Raw genomic sequence first — 27,590 nt, 5'->3', positions numbered from 1 at the left:
AAAACAGAAATCGAGTATTTTGTACAGTCACAGTCAATTCCTCCACTGCTAACAGTTTCCACTATTGTTGCCCTCGTGGCAGCTCGACCCGCTTCCTCTGGTGTGACTGTGTTAAGAGAGAGGTCATGACTAATGCTGTGTCCTTCTAATCCACTGTCATGTTTCCATGGAAACTTTGGACAGCAGGTAGGTATCCTGTTTCTATCTGACCTGGCTGCTGCCTGGCACATGACCCACACATAGAGACATGTACTGTATATACATATGGTACACACACGCACACACACACACACGCACGCACACACACACGCACACACACACACACACACTCAGGATCAAGCTACTTACCTGGGTGAGGAGCTGATCCTGAGTGATTGTATTGATCCAGCGAGTGTACCGCTCCGTGGATCCTTCCGGAACCCTCTGAACTCCACAACCAATCAGCTGCCACAAAGAAACAGACGCAAACACACATTTATGAGCAGAGCAAACATGTTTTACATTTGAGAACCACATCTGCAGCCATTTTGGATGTTTCCTCCCACAGCAGTACTGAAGCCTGAAAGTGTTGTGGTTGTTGACCAAAACGTGGCAAACGTGATCAGGATTACTGAAAGTTGTGGTGTGAAAGAACATTTCAAGATCTGTTTGCATGTAATGTCTCTGGCATGTAGTCTTCTTCCTCTTCTAATAGCACACTGCTACTGTTATCAGTAGCAGTGTGCAATCAACTGGCAATAGCGCCCCCTGCAGTCAGCAACATAAAGAACAGTAAAGATTTCTACATTTCAGGCTACATTTGTATTCAAAGTGATAAGTGTACACATATACTTGTATTTGCTGCATCATAACAGTATAATCCAATATTGAAGCTTTGACTGTTGTGTACATATACTTTGCCAGGTTATGATGAAAAGGTTTGACCCACATGCAGGAACCTGTGTTGGAGCTCTGGTTAATAAGCTGCAAAAATGAGCTCACAAAAAAACGTACAAAGGAACAGTCAACAATATCTTGAGTATAAAGCTACACAGCATGAAAACAGAATGTGTGACTGAGAGGGGACGGCTGTTTGTGCAGGGCAGCAAGCCTGCTGTCTCCAGTCTGTCTCCCCCACTTCCCACACACACATGACCCTTCACCCCTGACCTGCTGGGCCACGGAAAGCATCAACACCGGATACATGCTCTGCTCGGCATGCCAAATGTAGAGAAGCACACACACACACACATACGCAGGCAGGCAGGCAGGCAGGCAGGCAGGCAGACAGACAGGCAGACAGACAGACAGACACAAACACAGACAGACCAACAAAAAGAGAAAGTGAAAATGTACAAAGGTATAACTATTATCATTTATTTAGTTTTAAGCTACGTTTTAATCACACACACACAAACACACACACACACACTGGACTGACTGAAACGAGGGTAAGGGCGGAAAGTGTGGAAGGTAGGTGTGTAGAGGGTGTGTAGGCAGACCATCCCAAAAGGAAGGAAGTGAATGGCGAGTGCATGAACTTACAGAGTCTGGGTGGAGGACAGATGCTTCATACTGCAGACGGACTCTTTGGGGAAACATAATATCGTCCTGGAATACACAATACAGTGTCAGTTGGACAAGTGTTATCATTATTACCATTATTTACCTTAAAATCTAAAGTGAGGAATTGATTCCCCACCAGTGGCACACATCATCGTGTTACTTTGTACAACGGAAAATCAAGAAGATGACATATTAATATAATATTTACTGAGAAGAACCCCACAGTGTTAAATAAGTTAAGTTTTAAATAATTATCTAAACCTAAAGCAGATATAGATCAAAAACTCTTAAGTCTTCAGAGATGCAACTACAGAGCTGCCACTCCATATATGTATACACGCTATACACAGACACACACTCACTCATAAGAAAACATATAGAGCATACAGTGCAGTGCCCTGAGGTCATTAGTCATGTGCTCTGACAGGTCTGTCAAACAGCTATCAGGCTGCTAACGTCAGTCTCTATATATGTGTATTTTTACAAAGCGTTATGCTGTAATTGGTTTTGACTAGCTGATTGTACATGGAAGGCATCTGGCCTATGCAACAATGGGAGTTTTGTCTGACACACACACATACACACACACACACACACACACACACACACACGCGCACACACACACACACACACACACACACACACACACACACAGGTACACAGGTACACACGCTTACCGCATCCTGAAAGCACAAATATTGTCCACAACTCTGAAATGCTGCTTGATTCTTTGCATATCCCACTGAAAAACAGGAGAACAGAACAGTAAGTGTACAAGTGTGTGTGTGTGTGTGTGTGTGTGTGTGTGTGTGTGTGTGTGTGTGTTGAATACATTTTATTGCTGAAGTCATGATTTAGCAAGATAGTTCAAATCTGGATTATTGGTTGATTTGTCCCCATGGCAGAAAAAGGTTTTAATAATAAATTACTCATCTTAGTGATTTGAATGTAATCCCAAACTGTTCATATATGAAACATCTACAAATATCTTTGGGCATGAAAGTTGTGAGGCATTTGTCACAATATATGACAATCTATGGAAGATTTTCAAAACATGGATTGGTCAACAATGACAGTAGCCCTTAGTTGTCCCACAGAATGTTTCAGGAAACACCGACATAAAACCTACTAACCTCCTCTTGGTTGGTCAGAGTGGTGGCCAGAGATCACCACTGAGATCCCTCTGGCCTCCAGCCTCTTCCTCCAACGCTCCAACAAGTCCCTGGAGTCATCCTGGAGAAATGAACCAAACACACACAAACATTCATCTGAAGTCTGGTGGTATTTCCACACTGATCCATTTCACATTCAGACTCGCACACACTTACAGTGCTTGCATCATCATAGACAGACAGCTCCATGATTCCATTGAAGTCTTGGTCTAATATAGCCTGCAGACACTCATCCAGCCAGCAGGCAGCATTGTACACTGGCATGATAATAGACTGTGAATAGAGAATAGCAAACATAAAGGTCATAATATGTACAAATTAACCATAACATAAAATAAATAAAGATAAGAGACTACGAAAATCCCAAATACGACGATATGAGTAAAGCATGACTTGCTTTGGTACATTTTACTGCTAATTAATGCAATGAGATTTGTAAGGAATTGGCTACTTCTTGCAACACGAGAGAGAGAGAGAGTAAATCGCACACCACATCCACTCTGGTCCTCTCGGCCTCCACTCCTCCTGCCGGTGCTTGTGCTCCATCTTCTGCCGCACGGAGTCTCTTGGACGGCTTGATATCAGCCTCCTCCCCTGCTCCCTGATCTCCGGAGGGTCCGCTGCTCATTTGTATAGTGAACCAGCCGTTATACCGATCCTGACTTCACTTTATAGTAACTGTGTTGATGTTATAACTTGGTTGAATTCATGAGGTGACAAGAATGAACCTTCAAACAGTCAGTAACGGAAGAGAGAACCGGAAGGCTACAACTGAGCGAAAATAACAATAGTCACAGATAAAACGAGCTACAGTCGCTTTGTTCTGTGCGTTCATACAAAAACGCTGACAAATAATCTCACAATTAAGGCACCTGGTAGGTCTTAGTAGGAGAAACGTAAAGTTTGAACCTACCTCGGTGAGAACATGTGAGCACAACTTCGCTACTTCCGCAAACAATCACTCTCGCACGCTCATTGGCTGCTGCAAAACACAAACAGACACCGCATTGGATGTAGCTACTGCCGATCATTATGACGATTACGCCCGCTGCCCCGCCCATTATAAAGAGGATCCACCGGACTACAATCAGAGACCTTCTCTTTAATTTTTCAGTGTTCTTGGAGCAAATATCTAAAAGTAACAAAAGGTAAGTGTCAAAAAACGAAGAGGTGTAATCACAATCACAACTTTTTAAGATAGATAGATCAACTGTAACACGATGAAATACAGGAGAAGATAAGAAAGGTGTTGGAAAGTGTGATGTTTTAAGAAAATAGTGTTTTAGAATTGTTTACAAAAATCATTCCTTATATAATTACTAAGTGTTTGATGTGGTTTGATCTGGAATGGATCTGAGTTAAACTCTGTAATTCATGTTATAAATGTAAGATTCTTTCATGTTTTGTTTACAACAATGTACACGTTTCAGATGTGGGCTTTTTGACATTAATATTCAATGAAATAATACAAGGATAAAGAGAACTGATATATATGATATGTTGATAAACATATCGTGGTCATGCTATAATCTCATTTGGCTTTCACAGGAATAATGAAAATTTACAATTCAGATGCAGACAGATGAGAATGTAATCTGGGCAGGCTTTCCATAAAGGCTTTTTACACCTGTGGTGAAAACATCCATTAATAGCTCTCTCTCCTTCTCTCTCTTTGTGTGTGTGCATGCGTGTGTGTGTGTGTGTGTGAGAGAGAGAGAGAGGGACCTCAGTCAGGGTGGATGCAGGTGGTTTATGATGTAACTTTAAACACAGTTGGTATGAAAACCTGAGTAGCACTTGGAACGTACAGTAATAGTACGGAGATGGCCGACGTATCAGCTGATAGGGTTATACAATGAAAAACACAACATCTACCACCTCCATTTCACTTTCATGTTGAATATGTACCAGTTCCTCTCTCTCTTACTCGCTCCTTTGTTTTCTCTCTTTCCTTGTTTTGTTTGGTCTGTGTTGACGGCAGCTTTCTGCTTTCCTGTAGTGTTGAAAGGAACCAGATCGCAGCGTTATAATGTTAATGTTGGCAGCCGCAGCACAGAGGTTTGACTTGGTTAAAAATGAAAACAGGATGGGCTGAAATATTGTTGTTTAATTTTCAGGAAGAGAAGTAACAGACTATAAAGGGATCATGGGTTAAATTCTCTCTCTCTCTTTCTCTCTCTCTTTCACTCTCTCTCTCAGTATTTTCTAATCTACCACATCTGGTTAATAATAAACATTACACAACAGTACAACAGTATGTACTGTGTGCATGCATCATTCTGAGTGACGAACATGCATCTGATGTTACATTTCCTGTAATAATAAACTTAATTAATAAACTACATCAACACTAAGAAGCCCTGGTGTGCACTTGGCTTGAAGGATGGTTGATGTAACAGGGGACCGATCATTTGATGATTTCATTTCATTCACGTCAAATAAAAAAAGAATATATAAACATAGTAAATCACACAGTAAATAAATTATACAAAGTTATAATACCGCACAAGTGATAATAACACAATATGATCTCAATATGTCCTCGATTATGTAACGTCTAGACTTTGTAACATCATTAAAACAACAACGTGTGTGTGTGTGTTTGTGTGTGTGTGTGGACATAATTTCACTCTACACTGCTGACAAATGCATTTTAATTTCACCGCAGCTCACAGATATTAATTATGGTGGTAATACTTGTACTATAGCAATACCTATGGTATTAATAATAATAATTATACAATTACGTTTTTTTCATTTTAGGGTTTTAGGCTGAGATCATGACTTCTAGTGAATCTGTTATCATTGTGGATGGATGGTGAGCCTGGTCTCAGCCCACAAGACTCTTTTTCAAAAGCAAATATTCTCCACTCAACTCTGTTCGTTTTTATGTGCGACTCTAAAAGGATCGCTGCCTCCTGCTCCAAATCAACACCATATGCTGGTGTTGTACTTACTGCATAAAGCCCTCCCATATCTGAAAGACCAACAGCTGTTTAGATCTGTGATTAGATTTAAACTCTGCTTGATTTGTTTCAACACAAATGTCAGACATGAAAGAGAAAGGAAGTGTGTGAAGTCTCTCTGCATTTTTGCACGATTGGATTTTCTTGATTAATTTAGTTTCACACAGGAGAATTGAGCATGTGTGCCGCTTTTTCAGAGGAGACAGGAACTGTGAGAGGTCTTAGACATTTAATCTATCCTCAACACAGTGTAGAGTTGCATAAATGGGAGCATGTTGTAAAATTAAAACAGATAATGCTTGACAAAGGATAACGTTATCTGATGAGCGTGAAAACTGGTTGGATTTTTGTGAAATTGGCTCTGTATATTCATGGTCCCCAGAGGCCCCCAGAGCACCATAACGTCCTGGGAATGGGAGGTTATGTTTGTGGATGTGTCTGTTTGTCTGATCAGGGTCTTATCAATAACTTAAATGTCCTATTGAGAGATTGGAGGACTTCTCTGCCTTGGCGGAGGCATGCTCTCTCTGAGTTCTAGTAATCTTTGTGTTATTGTATGTTTGTGTGTGTGTGTGTGTGTGTGTGTGTGTGTGTGTGTGTGTGTGTGTGTGTGTGTGTGTGTGTGTGAAGAGAAGGAAGAACAAATGAGGGGGAACAAAGATGTTTACAGCCAACTTCATCAGCTTCCTTTGTTTAGAGAATTTGATGATGTGTTCTTTTCTTCTGAGGTTTAAACCACGATGTAATACAAATATACTGATTTTCAGTGATGCCACAAAGATGACCATTTGCATTGTTTATGTTCTCCATGCACTTGGGATTTTCCTCATTGAACATGTTGCTTCTTTAACCAAAGTCACATGGCAACATGTCACAATGAAGACTGCTTATGCTGGGGCATTCTGGAACAAACCACTGAAATTGTGTCCCATATGGAAGCAAGGTCCCTTTCTCCTAGTTACCTAATTAGGAAGCTCCTAAGGTCCCTTGTCAGACTGTAGTAGCAGACATCCTCCCAGTCTTTATGCAACATTCCTGTTGAAGTGGGGCAAACTACAAGAGAACAGCCCTAAAATGTAATCTGGAAAAGTGATGTAGTATAGTACAGTTCCATATAATACAATGTATGTCATATACTTTTGTTGTTTTCATGAAACATTGAGAAAATGACTTGAAATTATTATATTTCTGTTTACAATTAAGGCATGTTAATAAAAGCCCACAATGCTATTCTGAGAATATGATTCCTGACGTCATATGGTCCCTTAAACCCTGAAAGGCATTTGATTTGTTTAGTGTTTGAGTTAAACTAAACAATTTTAGTTTAGTTTAAAACTTTAATTTGGACAACTTTGCTGTACCTCAACATGCACATACTTTTAACAGGCAATTGTTAACACACATATACACACAAATAATAACACACATTTCATTCAGTTTCCAGTGTCTAAACAAACATCCTCCAGTGTACCATTAGTATTATTCTTAAGACGGTTGACTTTCATGTAGCATTACTTCCTCTCCTTACAGATTCATCTACTGTAGATGCATCAAACGTGAGTATTCACAAACATTTCTGTCTATTCTATCATAAAGGGAGTGAAGATAGGCACTGACACCTGAGTGGGAAACTAAAAATGGCTTATCTTTTAAATTACGGTTGGAAGGCATTTCAGATTCTGAGAATAATTGCATGTACCATAGTGGAAACGATAGAAGATATTGATCAGCAGCAGACTGCCTCAGACAGAGACTACTAGTCCATGGAGTCATGCTGTATTCATATACAGTATATTACTAATCTCCTGATTATTGAATGTAAACAAATGCCGAATCAACAAGACATCATGTATGTGATGTAATTGAACAGTGTTTGTTCCAAGTTCTTGTTTTCCATAAAGGTCTCGTCCTCTTCACAAGGTCAATGTTTCACTTACACAGTCAAGCAATCTGAAAGAAAATAGAACAAACCCAAGGTTGAATCCACCACGTAATCGATAAATCACAGTGAGGTTAGCATGAATCATGCTCCCACATCCTCCCTCACAAACATTATGTCTACTTTATTGCACTAAATGTTCTCTCTTACCTCAGAGGAACTATTCTTCAGCCTTTTTGGTTTCTTTGTTGTTCTTGCGTAAGCATGGCTTCTGACTGTCTAACACGTCCGTCTTCACCTGGCTCAGACTGCGCAGTATGCACATGGTGTCAAATCCTTCATCACCAGCCTCTTGCAACAACTCAAGCACCTGTAAATAAGATACTTTGTTTCTTTTTATGAACAAAAACAGTCCATTTAGTTTCATTTGCTTGGTGCTACATTTTTACTTTCCAAAACTGTAGTAGTGAAACCATTTACTTTACGCAACATGCAGGACATTTGAGACGCTGCCTAGCTGATACTGGTGGAACAGAGATTTCCTTGAAGAAAGGACAGGACATGAAGTCTCTAAACTAAGTATCAGTGTTGGCACCCACCTGGAGACACTTATATGATTTCAGTACGCCCAGGTTCTCCTCCAGGAACAGCAGATAAATACTAAGGTCGTTGTAAACAGGCTTGACCACACCCAAAGCACCGAAGCCCGGCAGCATTTCATAAGGTCGCAGAAAGTTTGAAGACTGCCGTGCAGGTCCAACGGCAGCATACACAACCAGTGGTGTCAGGAGCACATACACCCCCATGTTGATGTAGCTGAGCAGCTTGAAGACCCCCACTGCCACTAACTTACACTGAACAGCAGAGGGCACCGTACTGTCATTTTTCAGCAACCCTGTCCGCAAGTCACAGGGAAACTCATCAGTGAGGGAGGCCAGCTGGATATAGTAACCCAGGTAGAGGCAGGCCAGCACCAGGATCAGCAGAGTGAGGCCCCGGCATGACAGGTACTTCACAACCAGCCAGTGAGAGAAGCGCTTGGTCTTGAGATATTGCTCTACCAAAGGGTATTTGAAGCAGCCCTCAGTCAGGTCCACAGCACTGATGCAGAAAAAGGGCACAATAGCTTCAGGTGAAATGTGATCAGTACATTCAAGTGCAACTAAATGTACTCAAACAATGACAACACACACACCTCGAATAGCTTTGATATATCCTATTCAGTTGCCAACACCTTTTTTCAATTTTGTTCTTAATTAAGCATGAACCAAACTTTACCTTAAAGCAACTAATTTGTGACATCTTTTTACTTCTTGATCAAGTTTCACATGTTGATATCATGGGAATTGGTTTATTACTGAAACTGGCGAAAATATCAAAAACAAGCAAATTCCTGGCCAATGCTTTCACCAGGTTTTGTCAAAATAAAATCAGAATCCTGAGTGCTTCTTCTAACAATCAAACAAACCAACAACAGTCACAGATGAAAACATTGACAGACGACAACCTTGTAGTGCAAAGTCATTATTGGTGTTTACCTCTGAGTGTCCTCAGGTGTATCTTTGCTATCTAAGGATGCCAGATTCTTGGCCAGTCTGATGGATCGGTTATAAAAGCGATCTAGCTCCTCCATGATGAAGTTGAGGTCAGAGGAGAGATGGGGCGCTGCTGTGTAACGCCATAACAGGGCTGGGATGTACATGAGGATGGCCAGTGAGAGCAGGATGTATGGAAAGAACTGAGGGAACCAAAGAGAGAGAGAGAACAGTGAGAGAGGAGAGAGGAGAGAGTGTCGTCTCTGGTCAGTGGGTGTTTCTATACCTTGTGTAGCCAGAGAGGGGAACTCTCTGACTGTTGCTGTACTGCTGCCCAACAAAACGAGTCCACGTAGGCTGCCTGTCTCCAGGAGAAGTTAGTAGGCGCAAAGCAGCTGATCTGTGTACCTGGGTGAAGAAACTGAAGAAATCAGGCAGAGCTCATAGGAGGATTCAGTGAGTCGTTGGACGGTAACCATCCCACAACACTACAACAAATATCAATGCTCCCCCTTGTGCGCTCATGACCCAATTACATGAATTGTTTGGTGAACTCTTGTCAGCATAGTTTGTGTCAATAACTATGCCGTCGCTTCTCTATTTGAGATGGAAGAACAATCTGGCCTGTATAATTCACAACTGACCCAGATAGTCAGAAGATGAGCACAGTAACATTGACCCAATGCAGGATTACTACTAATTGATGCATTACATATTGCTCACAACATTGTTACAAATTTTCAACTTCCCATCTATAATATATGTAAAAGGCTTAGTTTTGCAGAGCTAATGGAATCCATTTCAGTACATCTCCATCATCTTGTTATTAGCTGGAATGAGCTATGTCAGGCTGCGGTGCAGTCATGGGCTTTCATCAAAATCGGAATCAGAAATAGTTTTTCATCCCCCAGAGAACAATTCATTCATTTTAGTCATAGCAAGTATCCACAAAAAACTACACAACAAATCACTTTACCATTACTATGTATTAAATACTGTCCCGCATGATTCAGTTGTCAACTTAGAATACATAATTTTCTTTATGATTGTTTAGCTTTAATAACGGATATAAATAAGGACAGTTACCTTGAATGTGGACTCATGTGTTTTTTAAGAAAAGAAAATATGAATGTATGATTGTTTCAGAGAATATTGTGAAATATTGCTTGAAGAGTTGTGGACCTAATGGAACCATCCTGTGAGTATCTGGGGCGCCTATGGTCGTCTGCACTGGGCAGATAATGGTAACCACAACGGACTGTGGTGTGGTGGCCTAGAAGGATTATATGGATTTTGAGTAATAATACAATAGCTGTAGCTGTTTTGTGTGTACAGCTCGGGAAACATAAAGAGGAGATGATAACACTTCAGATTCATGATTTAATTATATGCACCCCATCGCGCAGGGGACACACCTTACAGTAAAGGCATCAGCACCAATTTACAATCTCTATGTGTACTATTTTTATCATCCTAAGCAACAAAAGCTTCACTATCAGCATCATTATCTATGCCTGCCTCTATCCGGGTGTGAGAAAAAAGGGTGGAGTCTTTACACACACAAACACACACCTCCTCCCCACATGCGCCTCTCTGTCCTTCTCTCCTTATTAATGAGCCATATTTACAATATTTTACTTTATCGCATTACTGAAACCATCACTTAAGTGTACATTTCACTGAAAGAAACCATTTGGCCGCTGTTACGGGGTTGCAGATGGAGACAACGATATGACAGATGGTGTATGATGAAGTAAGGCTTTCCAGGCTGAGCTGTATATAGATCTTCGGGATGCCCCTGAATGTAACTCACCCACTGACACCTCTTGAGCAAAGGCGAGGGAGATGAGAAACAAAGGCAGCCCCACCGCCAGGACCGTCACTATTTTGTCCACGGCCAGTTCCAGACGCACCCCTTTATACTTCGCCTCTGTGGGATCCTTCAGTAAAAAGTCGGAGAAAACATATTCGGTAGCTACGTGCGCGATCGCCATGGCAGACGGGAACAAAAAAGGCGGTTTTGTTTTGTTACAGAAGCCGTTATTTTCAGTGTATTAAACACAAATTGCGCCTGCGCCAAGTGATGAAATACTTTCCATAAAGGACAAATATAAGTCGATGTGTAAAAACGTCGAGCCGTTATCGTCCGTCCATTTCCAGCTAGACCTGACTGGGACTGATTCCTCCTGTCCCGTTACCGTCCGCACACGTTACTGGCAACAGGGGGGACGCTGGATGCCTGTCCACCGCCAGGGGTCGCTGTTTTATATTTTGTGCACCTGTCTGTCCACAGTGCAGTACTGCAAACGCCCGTGACTTGCCGAATTATTATAGTTACTAGTTATTTCTAAATAAACTCTCTTGTCTTGTGTCACTCGCTGAATTGTACTATATTGTGTAAAATTCTAGTTGCAGCGTTCATATGTCTGTGAATCTGTTAGAAGCAACTTTATTCCGGATTAATTTTGTGTCAAGTTTCAAATGACCATTCTGCTGACCCCAAACAAAGCAGTGTTACATGCTACTAAAATGTGTATGACAAAGGAAGAAATGCGTTTGTTTTGGCAAATAAAGTTTAGAAAGAACTCGTGGATAGAATGCAAATTCACCTACATCTAGGAACTCATCTTTACACACTAGCTCATTAACACTATAAACAAATAATAATTAATAATAATAATTATAATTAATACTAACACAATATCTGGCAGTGTGTTTAAAATGTCTCACAATTTATGGTATAATTCTTGATTATATGAATTGGTCAATTGAGCATTAATAACACGCAGCTGTGAAGTCTTGCTAATGAATGATTTTGCATTTGTCACTTCCGAGTGATAACTATGTGAATGTTGATCCGCACCAATAAAAATGTATCAAACTCTGAACTCACCCATTCTAAACTTAATCTATAAAGTAATTGACTGTATTGAGGTGACTCAGAAAGCGCACTGTTAATGTTTGATTAGAAACAAAGGTGTGTGGGACGCTTACAGCTGTAATAAGATAAGATAAAAAAAAGTGTATTATCCCGAGGGAAAATACTGACTAATGCTGACACATATTAGACACTCATGCTGACACATATTAGAGCAGAGCCAAGATCAGTGTCACGATTCGTTATGTTTAAATCAAAGTATTAAATAATCCAAATATTTGCAAGGTTTTTAAACGGAAAACGTACAACAACAATTTGCGACAGCTGTGTATCCTTTCTGGCAGAAGTAGGTTACAAAAGCTGTGGGTTACTAGGGAGACAGAAGGGGGAAAGCAGTCCTTTGAGGAAGATGTGAAAGAAGAGGTCCTCTCAGGTACAATAGCTCACTTACTGAAATGTCGTGCTTGCCGAAAAGAAAATAACCAAATAACATTCACGTCGATGTGTAGCAACGAGAGAGACTTTGAGACAGAATGGAGCCGCTGTGTCGCACTTTAAGCTAACCAATGTTAGCCAACGTTAGCTTAAAACCAGCGCGAGCTCTCGGCAAACGTTTCGCTAAGTTGGGCATTTTGATATAGCAAAAGCTAACATCGCGAGAAATCACTATTCTTAAAGAAGCCAGGTTCACAAGTTACCTAGATATCTAACATGTCTCTCTCAGGAATCGTGAAACGTGACGTAGGTTAGCATCAGCCAAGCTGTTGCAATTTGCGAGCGCACAGACGTTTTTCGTTTGTTGATTAAGCCACACGCGTCCATTGATAACTTCTTAGCCCGATTCATAAGAATGTGAGCAGAGTTTGTAGGCTGAGGACGTAATGTGATTGCTTTAATATTTTGCAGATTATGTGCGAAGTTTTTCCAAGTACCATGGATGGATAGTGTGTAATGTAGTTGTAGGTTGCTAATCATGAGCGTGGCTATTACCTCATCACCCACCGCGGTCACCTGATGTGAACCCTTTCAACTGTTTCGATTAAGGTGTGTGTGTGTGTGTGTGTGTGTGTGTGTGTGTGTGTGTGTGTGTGTGTGTGTGTGTGTGTGTGTGTGTGTGTGTGTGTGTGTGTGTGTGTGTGTGTGTGTGTGTGTGTGTGTGTGTGTGTGTGTGTGTGTGTGTGTGTGTGTGTGTGTGTGTGTGTGTGTGTGTGTGTGTGTGTGTGTGAGAGATCGGGCAAGTGAAAAAAGGGTTAATACTTTTTCAAAGTTTGTCATCTCGGAACAACTGCAAAAGGTCTTATTCTGATCTTTCTATGAGAGACTTGGAGCCAATATTAACAAATTCAACCTTTTGGCAGCTGCACTGAGTCAGGGACGTTAACAACCAAAATAAGAGGCTAAATAAATACTTGCGACAAAAAGAAACCCAAGTGGGCTGAATGACCCAGGTCAGGGGTTTGATAAAGATGTGTGTTAGCATTTGGTGTATTGTCTTAACTTGAATGTCCTCCTGCAGGGAAGCATGAGAGAGAAAAGAAAAAGCATGTTGAAAGGCCTTTGCGGGTTGTATGATGGAAGGACTGGAAAAGGAGAGACCCATATGCAGCTCTAGACCCTTCCCATGGTTCAGTCACCCCACACCGGAGGCCCCAGCTCTGCTCTGCAAACTCAAAGACTGCTTCTATGAAAAAAACTCCCTTCCCCACACAGAGAAACAAGTAAGTATTGTCCAGGTACATACAGTGCAGTATGTATAGAATGAATCCTGTACAGTGTTTCAGATTCTTCTGGTCTGTTTATCCATTCTCCAGAACTGCCATGTTTCCATTATGTATAGATTCCAAATTACCTGCTCATTGATGATTTTACCTATTTTACAGCTAAACATCTCGCTTTAAAATATATTAACAAGATTTATTTGATTTGTCATGAAAACTTTTCAACAGAGGGCATTGTTTCTGTAGCTGGGGTGTCTTTGTTCTATTTGACCATTTTGTAAGTTGTTTATGTTGTTTAGCTGAAGCCCGTGAATAAGCTCGCCTGGTCACCTTGTCTCTCCTGCACGCAAATATGTTGCTCTTGTCATTTTGTTACTTTTTTATCTTCTGCAAGTAGACCCAAAACTCCAAATGGTAATTGTTTGGTTTGATTTTTCAGAACAATTACATGGATACCAGAAAGGCTGTGCTGGATTTGAAAGATGTACCCCCTCCTCCACACCTCACTGCCTCACCCCAGTCATCCCAGCCTTTCTCCCTGGCCACCCTCCCTTTGCCACCTCCTTGCTTGCCTCCTCTTCCTCAGCTCCCACAAGACTCCCACCAACCACCACTGCAACAGCAACAACAGGGGAGTAGCCCCAAAGTAAGCATTTGTTCTCAGTGTGATCATTGCCGCACAGAGGGTTATGGAATATTGAGTGGTAGCGGGGTTGGTGGCAGCAGTAGTAACATTACCGGTGTTGTCTCGGTCTATATGCCCCCTAGCTCTGTGGAAATGGCCATCAACAACAGTAGTGTTGCCAGGCCTAGAGCATGCTGTATTTCCTCATCATTCCATCAATGCAAACATTATCCAAGCTGTGGGTCTGGACATGGTGCTCTTGACTCTCTGCTCAATCTTGGTTACAATCCCCAGCTGCCCTCCTCTGTTGCCACCTCCCAGCCAGCTCCATCTCACCCCTACCTCCCCTGCTATACAGGGCTTCTCCACACTTATCCAGCCGCACCTCTGCCATGCAGTACACCCACTCTGTTGCCTTCCAAAGCCTCTTTGGCTTCCTCTCTGCCCCCTCTTCCCTCTCTTCCTGCTCCCTTGCATGGCTCTTGCCTGGCCTCTTCTGGTTACTACACCTGTGGTATGGACTGCAGCTCCACAGCCAGGAGAACCCAGGGAACCATAGAACATGGTGACCACCCAACCACCAGCACCATCACCACTACGACCTCAGCACACTTCTGCTCTAATCCTATGCACCTAAATGTAGAACGCACAGTTTGTCTGAAGGGGGCACACTACTGCAAGGAGTGCTTGTTGAAGGTTGGTGGAGTTCTCTTCATTCACTGTGGCTCTCTCTGTATTTGTGTGCTATGGTGATCACTATAGGTGACTATTTTATGTGCATGTATGAGTAGAATCATGGAAATGGCCAATGTTTTTGTATCCGTTTCCCTCTAGACTAGCGTTGCTTGAAGTGTGATGTTGAGTGTGTTTCTGTTTTCCCTTATGGTTTTTAATTGGTGCATATTTGCAGCCCATGAAATGTTTGGTATCTGAGTCAGACCGTGTGTGGCCGAATGTTCCTCCACCCCCTCATCAGACTGCTCCAATCCCCATCCCCATTTGTAATGGTTGTGGCACCTCGACTGATGGCATGGCACTGCATCCAACAAACGGCCTAAGCAAGACTGGCCAGAAATATGGTTAGTGGACTTACTGTAACTAAAGTCAAATGATATGTCTGACAAAATTGCTTCAATGATGTCAAAGTTTGAAGACACTTAAACACTGTATTGAGTGATTGCTTTGATCTGTCCGCTAGGTTCTCCAGAGAGTGCTGGTTCTGAGAACATCCCTCCAGTGGGTGTTTTTTGGGATATCGAGAACTGCAGTGTGCCAAGTGGACGCTCTGCTGCAGCGGTGGTCCAGCGAATCCGTGACCGTTTCTTCCAGGGACACCGCGAGGCAGAATTCATTTGTGTCTGTGATATCAGCAAGGAGAGTAAAGCTGTCATTCAAGAGCTCAATAACTGCCAGGTAATGCCTAATCTACATTGTACGGCCTTATTTTGTTTATGTATGTTGCTTGCCACACATGCAGTACATGCTTCTTTCAGTTTAAGATCTGCAGCAGAGATTGCTATGCTGCAAAATACAAAATGGTGCGTGTACTTGCATTAACTTCTCTAGGTGACAGTTGCACATATCAACGCCACAGCTAAGAATGCTGCTGATGACAAGCTTCGCCAGAGCCTCCGGCGCTTTGCTGAGACTCACACTGCACCTGCCACTGTTGTCCTAGTGTCGTGTGAGTAAAGCTTAGTTACAAAGTTATCTACAATTATGTTGCCCTAAATAATTTTAAACAAATGGTATTCATATTTTGGTTCCAGCGGATGTGAACTTTGCAAGTGAGTTGAGTGACCTGCGTCATCGCCATGGTTTCCAGGTAATCCTGGTCCATGGCAGCCATACTTCTCCAGCCCTACTGCAGCATGCCCACTGCCATGTAGCCTTCCAAGAGATCACAGCTGATCTTCCACCTCGAATGCTTGTTAAAGCACAGGTAGGCCTTAAAGTCTATAATAAGAAGAATGAAGTTATTGTTTAATATAAGATTGTGTTAAATGAGGTAAGTAGGTTTGGTAATAAATGCCCAAGGAGGGTCTCATTATAGAGTGGATTTACCCAAACAGCTGAGACTGAGGCGGGCAGTATGAGCGCCTTGTCAGTCTTCACAATTATTAATTTAACTGTCCTAATTTAACACTTAACAGTAGTTCTTCTAAATGCTTTTCAATTTAATGGAAGACTACTGATTTAACTTCCAAAAGTATAAAGAACACAAACCCAGACAGGCCCGCTGTCTCTTCCTCCTCCCTTCCCTCAGCCTAGTTCCAACCTCCTCTATGTCCACAACCTCCCAGTCAACTGTGACAAGAGCCTACGGAATGCTGTGAAGCTCAGGCTCCGTCGACTGTCAGACAACTGTGGTGGCAAGGTGCTGGGCATGTCCCAAGGCACAGCAGTCCTCCGTTTTGGCAGCGCTGAGGCAGCTGCACGTGCCTGCAAACGCATGGAAAAGGAGGACGTGTTTGGCCACAGTATCAGCCTCTCCTTCTCCCCACGGCCCAGAGACGATGCAAGTCCTGAGCCTCAGCCCTTTCTCACACGTCAGACTCTACCCCAGCCTTGTCAAACCCAGGATGCTGTATTTGCCCCTCCCCCGTCCATGCCATCCTTCTCTTTTCTACCCCTGGAGAAGCCCAGGTCCCCCAGGAGGCCACGGCGAACAACCCGCCCGTGCCAGACCCCTGGCGCAGTGCCTGAAAGGCCCTACAGCCCCAGGAGGGGGTGCAGTGGGCCTCCCGGTGGTGCTCCATCGAAGACCCTTCAGGTCAGCAGACTCGTCAGTGCCTGCTCCTGCTTAACCTCCACTGCCCACTAACCCTATCTTGGCTGCTATGGCTGCTGCCTGCTTTATTCGCCTGTGTGATGCTTTGACTAACAGCTTGTAGCTGCTTGCTAATCTTCATTTGTCCATTGCCTCCATGTGCTTCATGTAGTATACTAGCCTTCATTTGTGCGTCATGTACCCTAATTACTCCGCATGATACGTATCTGGTCCTTTGCTGTGTCAGTGCACGAACCTGCATATAGCTTTTGTGCTTTTTTTGCCTTGTTCAGTATATAATTTTCTATGTCTTGTCCAAAGTGTGCTTCTTTCCTCCTTTCTCTATTTTATAAACTCTGGGCCCATATCATTGTTCCCGGTGATGGAATGGATGTGTCCTTGCTAGAATGGGTCCACTTATTCCTGCTTATTTTACTTAAACAGCCATCAAAGGCAAAGTGGTGAAGATAATTTAAATATGACACCCAATCATTTATAGCATGTATATTTTGTGTATTTTGTCTAATGCACTGTATTGAATAGTTGACTGGTTGATTTTGACCATCCCTAGTTTGAACTCATACCTCTAATTTCCATTAATAATATATATATATCTGCCTGCTTATTTCTGATCCAGGAACTTGGTAATGTGGAGACCAAACCCAAGCCTGGCTTCCACCACCTTGAGAAAGGACGCACTGCCTCCTCTTCCCCTCACGGCAATAGTGAAATGGCTGCCATTGAACAGCTGTCCAAACCTGGCCTCAGTGGAGAATCCATGTACAGGAGGAGGTACGCAGATGGAAAGACGACACACCTTAACATCAAGCTATTAGATCATATACAAGTTCTAACCAAAACATTTTTTTAGTGGTAGCAGTTCTCCTGCTGCTTTTTGCAGTAATTATCATGGATAAACGTAAGTGTGCTGGAGATGCCAAGATGAATTCTGCAGTGTCTGGAATATTGATATGGCCCTTCCTTAATGGAGGAAGGCTCCTACATATTCCATACCATCACACACATTGTTGGCTCTTGAGGGAATTGGGAGTCATCTTACTTGTATTCATATCATTGAGGATCATCTGGTGGTAGCCAGATGATCCTCAATATGGGGAAGATGGTCAAAAATTATTTCATCAATTTAGATAGTTGTTTTTAGTTCTTGACTTTGATAGATTTTGTTTAGATGGATAAATGTTGCATCTCTTCCTTGATCTTCCCATGTAGAAAAGAGGTCTCCAATCCTCGCAGTTCAACAGAGTCCCCAGTGGAGCAAGTGGACAAGAGCACTGCAGATTTCCAGATTAGCACGCCCTCTGCCTTCAGCAAATTAAACCTGCACAGAAGCTTCAGTCCCCTCATCGTGTCCCAGGGCTCCTGGTCCTCTAGGTGACCCATTGTTTGATGGTTATTAATCTCTCATGGTGCATCAAAATGCCAGGAGCAGCAATGTTTCCATTTTCACCATACTGATAATTCTACATGTAATTTGTTCGAGCGCCCATAATTGGGGATGCATAAATTGGTCAAAACATCTTGGGACTATGCTGAACTAAATTTTTTTGAATTGATCTGCAATGTGAAACCACAGAAGAGGATTAGAGTGACGTGGGGAAAAAAAAGATCTGGCTTTAATTTCAGAATTCTGTCTTTATGCAAGTTATTACTGTTACATTAACTTCAATTATATTTATGGCTGTATTATTTTGACAACTAGCTTGTCCCATGGTTTAACCACTTGTCTTTTGTCCATGCATCCCCAACAAAAGGAGTGCGTCACCTTGCTTATCCAGTCGCTCCTCACCGCTCATGGCTGCCCCACGGAGTCCGTGTCCTGGCAATCCTTCTCAACCTTTCTCAGATGGGACAGAAGTCCACGTGGCCAACTTGGACTACAGAATGTCCCGCAAGGATCTGCAGCAGATACTGCATGACACCTTCTCCCGATATGGGCGGGTAAAGCAGCAGGATTATTGCATTGTCTATATGATGTGTGGGCAACTACACTGGCATTTTCTAATTGGATTTGCTCATATCTTAGTAATTTTCTGCTACGCAAGCATGACACCATAGGGTTTGTGTTTTGTCTAGGTGAAAGCTGTGGAGCTTAGCCCTCACACCGACTATCAGCTGAAGGCCACAATCCAGATGTTGTCCCTGCAGCAGGCCATAAGTGCTGTCAGTGGTCTTCACCGTTATAAGATCGGAGGCAAGCGTATTCAAGTGTCTCTGATCACAGGTGGAAGCAGCAAATGCCTTACCATGCTCAGGTATGTTGTGTGTGTGTGTGTTGAGTCGTATGGAATTTCTTCTTTGAAGTTTTATTTTAAGATTTTAGCGGTTTTTCAAGATTTCAGTTTTGTCGTTATACAGTACAGAGATAATCGCCATCCTTCACGATGCTCCTGCCAACTGCCTTCCCCTTTTCAAGTTCACTGAGATTTATGAAAAAAAGTAAGTAACTATACTAACCATCTCATAGCTTTACAAGTTTAGCTCTCATTTATCTTTTGTAGGTTCGTATTGTGTAAAGTATAGTAGTAAAGTGAAGTACACATTGTAAACTATTTATACAGCGGGACATAAATGCTTTTGTTCCCCCTCTTCAGGTATTCCCGTAAGCTAGTTGTTGGAGATCTGTATCGGCTGCCAGAGGTGGTGGCAGTTAGGGAACAGGGAGGCTCAAGACTTGTGTGCCTTCTGCCTAGCGGCCATATGAGGCAGAGTCCACTCGGATCATCTCAGTCCCAGGAGGGCTCCTCCTCAGCCAGCAGCAGCCCTGTGGTGTTTGAAGAGCTGGAGTATCATGAGCCCGTCTGCCGACAACATTATAGACGGCAGGATTTCAGGTACACACCAATTAGAATGCTATAATCAAATGCTAAGATTATTTTTGTATCATAATCGGCATTGTCGTTGGATGGTTTTCTATCGAAGCTTTAGTCAAATTTCATTTCAAATCTGATTGTGGGGTTTCTCCTTTGGATTTTCAGCGAGGCGGACTTTGATCCAGACTCCTATAAAATTCCCTTCATAGTGTTGTCTCTGAGCACTTTGGCATCTGAGGTCCACACTCTTTTACAGTCACATGAGGGCACCCTTCCTCTTCTCAGGTAACTGGCTCTCTCCAGCATAGTCAGAATAGCTTAAAACCAGCCATTTTGATATTAATGTAAAAATGCCATTTTCCCCAGTTTTCCAGACTGCTATGCATCAAAATTCAGCTCACTACAGACGGGAAATGAGACGGTGGAGGGTGGCGTTCCCCTAGAACACCTTATTACCTGCATCCCTAATGTCACTATCGTCACAGCTCAGAATGGCTTCAAAATCATCAAGTGGATACACAACAAACCACCAGCATCCAGTTCAGGTACACAGCCCTCAAAGCCATTTACTCCCTTGCAGTACTGTACCAATCATAAGATGATGCTTATCGTTACCACTTGGATATACCCATTTAAAAAAAAAAACTTTTTCATTTTTCAGAGCCATGGATTCAGCGCTGCAAGAGTCCAGTAGGCAACCCTCAGCTCATCCAGTTCAGTCGAGAGATTATTGACCTGTTGAAGAGTCAACCATCTTGCGTTATGCCCATCAGCAAGTTTATTCCCTCTTACCACCACCACTTTGCTAAGCAGTGCCGTGTTTCTGACTATGGTTACTCCAAGCTGCTGGAGCTGCTGGAGGCTGTGCCCCATGTCCTACAGGTACGCTCATGGTCATAAATAGGTATTTTCATACCTTTTCTGTGCAAAAAAGTAGTGGAAGTTGTGCTTTCTTGAGGAAATTCTAATATAAGACGATGGGAAATGTTTTGTCTCAGATTAATAGACATTTGTGGAAGCCCTGATCATAGCTGTTATGACATGTAGCATTGTCCTCAAAACCCATTTATTGTGAGCAACAACATCACTAAATTGTGGCATACATTTCACCCTTTAGCCCATGGTAGTTGTACAATTTGGTGTTTACATTATTATACATGCATCTAGTTTTTATGGGGTTTTTTTTCTTGACCTACAGATCTTGGGCATGGGTACCAAGCGTGTTCTTACCCTAACTCATCGTGCTCAAGTGAAACGCTTCACCCAGGACCTGCTCAAACTGCTCAAATTCCAAGCCAGCAAACAAGTGGCCATCAAGGACTTCATGCAGGCATACCATTGGTCAGTCAGCAGCACTTTTTTAAAGATGGATTCCCCTTAATAATGGATGAGATGCATTGAATGTAAAAGAAGACTTGGATTTCTTCAACATAATTTAATCTGTTTTATCCATCAGGTGCTTTTCCCGAGACTGGAAGGTGATTGACTACGGCGTATGTGAGATTTTGGATCTGCTGGCTGAGATTCCTGACACCACCATAACTGTAACGCAACAGGAGGCAGACACGGTCATCTCTGTTCCTAAGAGAGGTCAGTCCCTTTAAGTAGTAGATCATGATTCTGTGGTGTTGCTCAGGCAAAACTGGATGATGGTAAAAACATGTGAAGAAGATCATGGAGGTTTGTTTGAGAACTCTTGCGTACAGACGTTTGCCTTTTCCCCTCAGAGCGCACCATGGAAGAAATGGAGCGCACCAAGCAGTTTGGGAAGGAGGTGGTGGACCTGCTCCGTCACCAGCCACACTGTAGAATGCCCTTCAGTAAATTCATCCCAACATACCACCATCACTTTGGTCGTCAGTGCAAGCTCAGCCACTATGGCTTCACCAAGCTCATGGAGCTCTTTGAGGCCATCCCTGATGTTCTGATGGTGAGTCTGTGTGTGTGTTTGTGATGTACCGTTTTCTCGTTGGTTTGCCACACCGAGCTCGTGAACAAGGATCATAAAGAATAGATTTGATATAGCCATCTTATATTTTTTTATTGTAGGGTTAAACCTGAGATCAGAGTCTTTGAGAATGCTATGAACACTAATTAATACACAATGACCTCCGCAGGTGTTGGAGTGTGGTGAGGAGAAGGTGCTGACTCTTACAGAGGTGGAGCGTATCAAGGCTCTAGCAGCTCAGCTGGTAAAGCTGCTGCGTGCTCAGAAAAACTCCAGCCTACCTGTTAGCCAGCTGCTCGGTGAATACAGCAAGACCTTTGGTTACGGCCTACGCCTGCAGGACTACGACGCCAGCTCCCTGCCCGCTCTGCTCGCCAAACTCTGTCACGTTGTCAAGGTAAAGAAGTGTTGGATATGTATAGATTATAAACTACACAGTGTCGTGCAAGTTTCTACAGTTGCAACACAAATGCTAAGCCATAACACTTTCTGGGACATGTCCAGTACAAAAGAGTGTTTGCTCAAGGTTGTGGGCAAATCTGTGTAAAATGCCAAAATAATGCATTTATCAAGACCTGTTGGCTAGCGGTGTGCAGTAAAAAAAGATTGTCTTTTACACTTAATATGTGAGCCAGAGAAACTTAATGGGCTACATCAAATATGAACTCATGCCCTTCACTTTACCTTACTTTACCTGGTTCATTATCACTTTGTGATTTTTGCACGATGGAGAATAAAAGAATAAAAGAAACCAAGATGCTATTAATGGAGCTACAATAGGGACAAATATGAAACCAATATGAAACCAATAATGTTGAAATATGTTGTTCTCTATTTTGGATGCAGCAGCCGAGTGTCAAACTCGGCAAACAGCCCACTGTTTATGCTACCTAGCAACAGTTTTTGACGTCAGTTTGGTAAATTGACTGGAATTTTAGACGAGCACTGAACAACCTCTTCTCTCTGTTTGAAGGTCGTAGACGGTTTGGAGGGACGAGAGGTGCAACTGATCAACAGGAAGTCTCTGCGCTCCCTGACCTCTCAGCTGCTGGCCTTGCTCATGTCTCAGGCGGAGGAACAAGTCACCAGTGGTCTGAAGGTTGAGGACCTGAGTCGGAACTACTTGGTTGTTCACGGTGCTGCGCTCAACCCATGCGAATATGGTTTCCTCTCCCTCAGCGAGTTACTGAAGAGTCTGCCTTACCTTGTTGAGGTAGATGTCTTTCCCTACATTTTCAAATAAACGGTGTTGTAAATGTTGTAAATGCTCTTTGTAGTTTTTCGTGAACTGTACCTCACTCCTCACCGTCTCTCTCTTTCCCTCGCCTCTTCTACAGTTATACCTTGAGGAAGGTGTTCAAGACGCCAAATCTGCCAACAGTGTCAGCTGTCATGATGAAGAGTGGGTCAGGCTGACCAGACTTTACCAGTTTGCCCGTAACGTTCGCGCTTTGCTCCACACTTACCACTACAACCAAATCTTTCTGACCGAGTTCCTGGGGGCGTATAACAAATTCACAGGCTGCAGCCTCGATCCACGTTCGTACGGATACTCCGGCACTGATGAACTGCTCAGTGCCGTTCCACAGGTAGGAATTATGAAGTCAATGCTGTATGTTTCGTATTTCTGGACAGGAATTTGATCGTTTCTATCCGTATGTGGTCTGTTCATATAATAGTAGTGGAACAGTCTGAAGAGGTTTTTTAACTTGTCATGATTTTCCTTTCTTTTACTCTACAGTAGTGCATCATAAAACATTATATTCCTATGGTTTGTTGTTAAAAATGTCCTCACTTCTGTGTTCTTGTCAGGTGGTCTGGATCAAAGGTCACGGTCACAAGAGGATTATCGTTTTAAAGAACGATATGAAAGGTAAAAATGATGTCATTCTGCTATCAGTTGTGGTTATTGCCTCGCACATTCACACATTACAAGGAGACACTTTCTTATTCATTTGGCAGCACAGTGTTACTACCTGGGCTTACTTGTGGAGGTTGAGATTTGTGAGATCTCAATCTCACAGGTCAGGGGTTATAGCCTCCACTGATTGTGTGCTTGTACATGTTCCTACTGTCCATCTAGCACGGACGAGCTCTTCAGCCTCCAACAGCCCGCAGCCAGAGGAGAGCACAGAGAGCCCGAGGGACAGTCTGACTTGCAGTGCCAAGTCTGGATTCCACAGCCCAGGTAATGACTGGAGTCTAGGGGAAGCATCTTTGAATGAGTATTGAAGTTTCAGATATGTAGTTTGTCTGTCTAGCAGTTTAAAGACCCAAAGTTAATGTGCAAATGTGGCAAAATAAAAAGCTCTTGTTGCGTCAGGTGGTGGTGTAGGTGCAGAGTCGGAGTTGCTGTGTCTGGTGTCCCCAGTAGACCTGCTGTGTGGTCCGGTGCCGTCCTGTCTACCTTCTCCTCAACTCCACCCAGACCCGGTTCTCCTCCAGCATGCTGATCTGATTCACTTTGAAGAGAAAACTCCACCACCGACAGGTCAGCCTTCCTGTGATCTATGATCTATGCAATTGTTCTTGGAGTCATTTCACAGTTTTTCCACCGTTATTACCTTACAGAGACTCATTGCTTTGACAGTGCCATCCCTGCCATACCTGGCCAATACCTGTAATGCTTTATTGGATAGTCAAATTGCCAGTGGTGTCATTTCTTTCATTTTGGAAAATAAATGCCAGCAAAAATGCTTCATGTCGAAGGGGCCATAAAATGCTGTGTTGTCTAATGTATTGTAATTTCTCGTCTTTCCAGAATGTGATGAGGCTGCACTGGCAGCTGCAGCAGCCCTTGGTGGCGCCATTGCTTCACCTGAGCCGCCTGGCGTTACAGAAAGCTCTGCACTGACCAAACCTCCACAGCCTCCTGACACAAAGACCATGGACAGCCCCAGCAGAAGAGCCACACGCAGCAAAATCAGGCTGGCCGCTAACTTTTCCTTCACAGCAGGTCCCTGATGTGCAGCTCGGTAACACACACGCTCATCCAGTCTCTCTCATACGCGTTAAATCTTAGACACACTAACTCTAACAAGAAGAGTTGATTGGCTTACATGTTCTTTAACCGTTTATCAGCCCCATTCTGTTCTTTCATCAGTGTGTCCCTCCCATACAGTTCATCAAGCTGTGATTTTTGTCTTGCAGATATTCTGCAATTGTTTTATTTGCCAAAGTCATCCCATCTGTGTTAAATTGGCCAATATCAAGGGAAGGTAAATTGTACATATTGAACCTGTTCTGTTCAAAGCCATAATGTGTCCTGGAACACTCGCTGGCTGACAAAAGAAGACGGTTAGAAATGAGTTAGTTGCCACTGTATACGTAATATAAACACAAGGAAGATGCACTTTGAATCCAGCTATTTGGTTAAACACAATTTATAGTATTGAGGGGGAAAAACTAATTTTTAAAATGATTATATCCACACATCTACAGAGAAATCTTCATTTCTTCTTACTGCGTTGCCGTATCCATACAAGCTGAAGAAGTTCATTTGTGACTGAGATTTTTTGAAGTTTTCACATTTCAGGTGGCCAAAGACCACCAGAGTGGCCCATTTCATTCTTTCAGTCTTCTCTTGGGCATTGAGTAATAATATATGCACTATTTGCTCCACAGATTGGTAAAGAGGAAGCTTCTCTGTGAGATTTCCTCATCTTTTGTCTCTTATGAAGTAGCCTAAGGCCAGTATTTTTGTTCAGTACTCTGATGATTTGGTATTTCCTGGAGGACTTGAGCCTAATTTCATCATATGGCATTTTGTGGCAGCTCAGTGATGGTTTGGAGAGACGTTTTGACTGCCGAGTTGGCGTCTTTCTTTAATGGCAGTTTGTTGACAGTTGAAGCATTGATCTAAAGGTTTTAATGGACGTTGTTACTAACACTTTTCTGAAACATTTTAGAGGAATTTTTGATTCTTATAGAACTTTGTCTTGATTAAAAGCAGAAAACATAATTGGCTCTTGGTCTTTCCAGTGCCACAAACAAATACCTGAATGTGAAAGAGTGGCTCTTCCGTATTCAGGCCAAAATTAGGCAGCAGTAATTGAGATGTGCTCAGATTGTTCCTCTGTAGCCAGCAGCCGGTGTGATTGTGTTTTATCTGTATTTGTTTGTGTGGTTTACACTTGGGTAAGTGGTGTGAAATATGCGTGGTGTGCATAACTGACTTTATGCATGGTGTAAGCCCAGAACGGATGATTACAACATTCTTTAAGATCAGTGTTTTACTTTCCATCATGTTTTAGAGGTCTTGGAGTTTGGAGCTTCATTCTTGCAATTGCCACATGAAGGCTCAAGGTTTGTTGGGTTAACCTTGTTGCTACCAAGCGTTGCATAAACAATGATGTCCATGCTGCCTAAGTTGATGAGTCTGAGGAGAGCAGTTTGCACTCCTGAGTTTTGATTTTTAACGAGAAGGTGACTAATGGAGGTTTTAGGGAGGAGAGCTGTGATGGCAGTTGTACAGCACAGGAGCTTTGGGAGGCCTCCTGAACACACTGTGACGTGGACCCTCTGCGGCTCTCTGGAATTTGCCGGGCTTTTACAATGGCTTGTATTTGCCACGGTGCTGAAGGAACGGCCACCGCACCTTTCCCATCCCTCGGATCTCCAACTGAAGAGTTTTACTTGCTGAGTGCGTTGGCTGTCTTTCTGTTGTTCCTCTATCTCATGTGTTTGCGGCACGCTGGCTGTGGAGTTAAGATCAAATAATGTCGGCTGGTAGGAGTCAGGCACCACTGAAGTCAAAGGGCTGCTGTTTGTTTGTGTTCAGACTAAAGGTGTTCAGAATGGGTAAGAGCCCATTTCATCACTTTCTGTCCATTTTCAATGTCTTCCTGTTTGGATGGTGTTAGTAGTCACAGCACATGACTTTGTTTGTCCAACTTATTTTGACTCGCTGTGAGCTGTTAAATTCAAGCAGTTCCACCTGCTGACTTCAGTCACGCTCCAAACTGTCTGGATTACCAAAGAAAATGTTTTTAATTAGCGCTCAAGTCTCTCCTGCCGAGTGTTTGGAAACCTCTGTGATGAAAGAAAGAAAGAGCAGCTCAGCAGAGGTAACCGTCCAGACTTTGTGACGATTAAAAGTTGCTTTTAGAAAAGTATAAATTTAACTTTGGCAATAAAAAATGAATTGTGTCTTTGAGCGAACCTTCACTTTCTCCAGTACTACAGTGGCAACTAACTCAGAATACACTAAGAGACTGACCTCCCAAATTAATCTTGCTCTCACGGTTACATCAGCCAGAAGATTTTGTCTTGGTCAAAATATGCACCTCTGCATAGTTTTGGTTCATGAAATGCAAAGAATGCAGAACATTGTGGTGGGGGAGGGGAAGAAGAGATTGTCTTGGTCCTTTTGTGAGATTTTCCTGTTGGCTTGACAGTCTTGTTTTCTGCTGGTCTGATGTTGAAGGGACCAAAAAGATTTGAGTTAATAAATTTCACAAGCATCAGTTTCTGCGTCGTCTTGATTTGATTCGGTGAAAAGCCCCAACACTCATCCAGCCAGAAGCTCCGATCAACCAGCCGGCTCCTGAAAGATGCGGCTTATTTCAACATGTACAGGTAGCTTCAACTTATTTTCTGCATGTTTAACAGTAGGATGTTTATAAATTCCCTACAACAGGATGTAGCTTTGAGATGGAAGATGAAGCGACAGACTTTCAGATTTCCTCACTTAACTTAACAAATCTGCTCACTGGCATTTACAA

The 27,590-nt window shown here is 42.8% G+C and overlaps 3 protein-coding genes across 4 annotated transcripts in view; 1 reads left to right on the top strand and 2 right to left on the bottom strand.

Moving 5' to 3' along the window:
- The window catches only part of qtgal (queuosine-tRNA galactosyltransferase), a 10,080-nt gene extending 6,417 nt beyond the window's left edge, over positions 1 to 3,663 (bottom strand). Inside the window, exons 1-6 of the mRNA XM_076145564.1 lie at positions 3,208 to 3,663; positions 2,874 to 2,990; positions 2,679 to 2,778; positions 2,223 to 2,287; positions 1,525 to 1,590; positions 349 to 444 (exon numbers count right to left, since the gene is read on the bottom strand). Coding sequence (XP_076001679.1) covers positions 349 to 444; positions 1,525 to 1,590; positions 2,223 to 2,287; positions 2,679 to 2,778; positions 2,874 to 2,990; positions 3,208 to 3,345 — 582 coding nt within the window. The 5' untranslated portion in view covers positions 3,346 to 3,663. The remainder of the gene's footprint in view (positions 1 to 348; positions 445 to 1,524; positions 1,591 to 2,222; positions 2,288 to 2,678; positions 2,779 to 2,873; positions 2,991 to 3,207) is intronic.
- A 3,192-nt stretch (positions 3,664 to 6,855) lies between these two features.
- On the bottom strand, positions 6,856 to 11,288 carry LOC142994734 (pannexin-1-like). Its single transcript, XM_076145565.1, has 6 exons — positions 10,911 to 11,288; positions 9,384 to 9,505; positions 9,101 to 9,300; positions 8,162 to 8,663; positions 7,773 to 7,932; positions 6,856 to 7,633 (listed from the first exon to the last, which is right to left on the bottom strand). Exons 1-5 carry the CDS (start codon positions 11,089 to 11,091, stop codon positions 7,783 to 7,785), a joined length of 1,155 nt encoding a protein of 384 aa, XP_076001680.1. The 5' UTR covers positions 11,092 to 11,288; the 3' UTR covers positions 6,856 to 7,633; positions 7,773 to 7,782.
- A 1,034-nt stretch (positions 11,289 to 12,322) lies between these two features.
- Positions 12,323 to 27,332, top strand: marf1 (meiosis regulator and mRNA stability factor 1). Of its 2 annotated transcripts, none has more exons than XM_076145549.1 (27): positions 12,323 to 12,408; positions 13,492 to 13,693; positions 14,133 to 15,014; positions 15,295 to 15,397; positions 15,517 to 15,731; positions 15,885 to 16,002; positions 16,088 to 16,260; positions 16,585 to 17,091; positions 17,726 to 17,880; positions 18,319 to 18,480; positions 18,861 to 19,047; positions 19,183 to 19,361; positions 19,465 to 19,545; positions 19,701 to 19,940; positions 20,085 to 20,204; positions 20,286 to 20,464; positions 20,581 to 20,801; positions 21,118 to 21,260; positions 21,376 to 21,509; positions 21,647 to 21,849; positions 22,037 to 22,264; positions 22,841 to 23,080; positions 23,205 to 23,456; positions 23,680 to 23,740; positions 23,951 to 24,055; positions 24,191 to 24,358; positions 24,629 to 27,332. In XM_076145549.1, the coding sequence occupies exons 2-27, from the start codon at positions 13,544 to 13,546 to the stop codon at positions 24,829 to 24,831; spliced, it is 5,409 nt and encodes a 1,802-aa protein (XP_076001664.1). In that variant the 5' UTR covers positions 12,323 to 12,408; positions 13,492 to 13,543; the 3' UTR covers positions 24,832 to 27,332. The 2 variants fall into 2 exon arrangements, with proteins under 2 accessions (XP_076001664.1, XP_076001663.1); XM_076145548.1 differs by having other exon boundaries at positions 15,229 to 15,397.
- Positions 27,333 to 27,590: the final 258 nt, after the last annotated feature.

Source organism: Genypterus blacodes, unplaced genomic scaffold, assembly GCF_046128005.1.
Source record: "Genypterus blacodes isolate CSIRO-AG114 ecotype Tasmania unplaced genomic scaffold, CSIRO-AGI_Gbla_v1 ptg000030l_1, whole genome shotgun sequence".
Taxonomy (NCBI): domain Eukaryota; kingdom Metazoa; phylum Chordata; class Actinopteri; order Ophidiiformes; family Ophidiidae; genus Genypterus; species Genypterus blacodes.
Note: the sequence above shows the minus strand (reverse complement) of the source record. Positions and strands in the feature narration are given on the sequence as shown.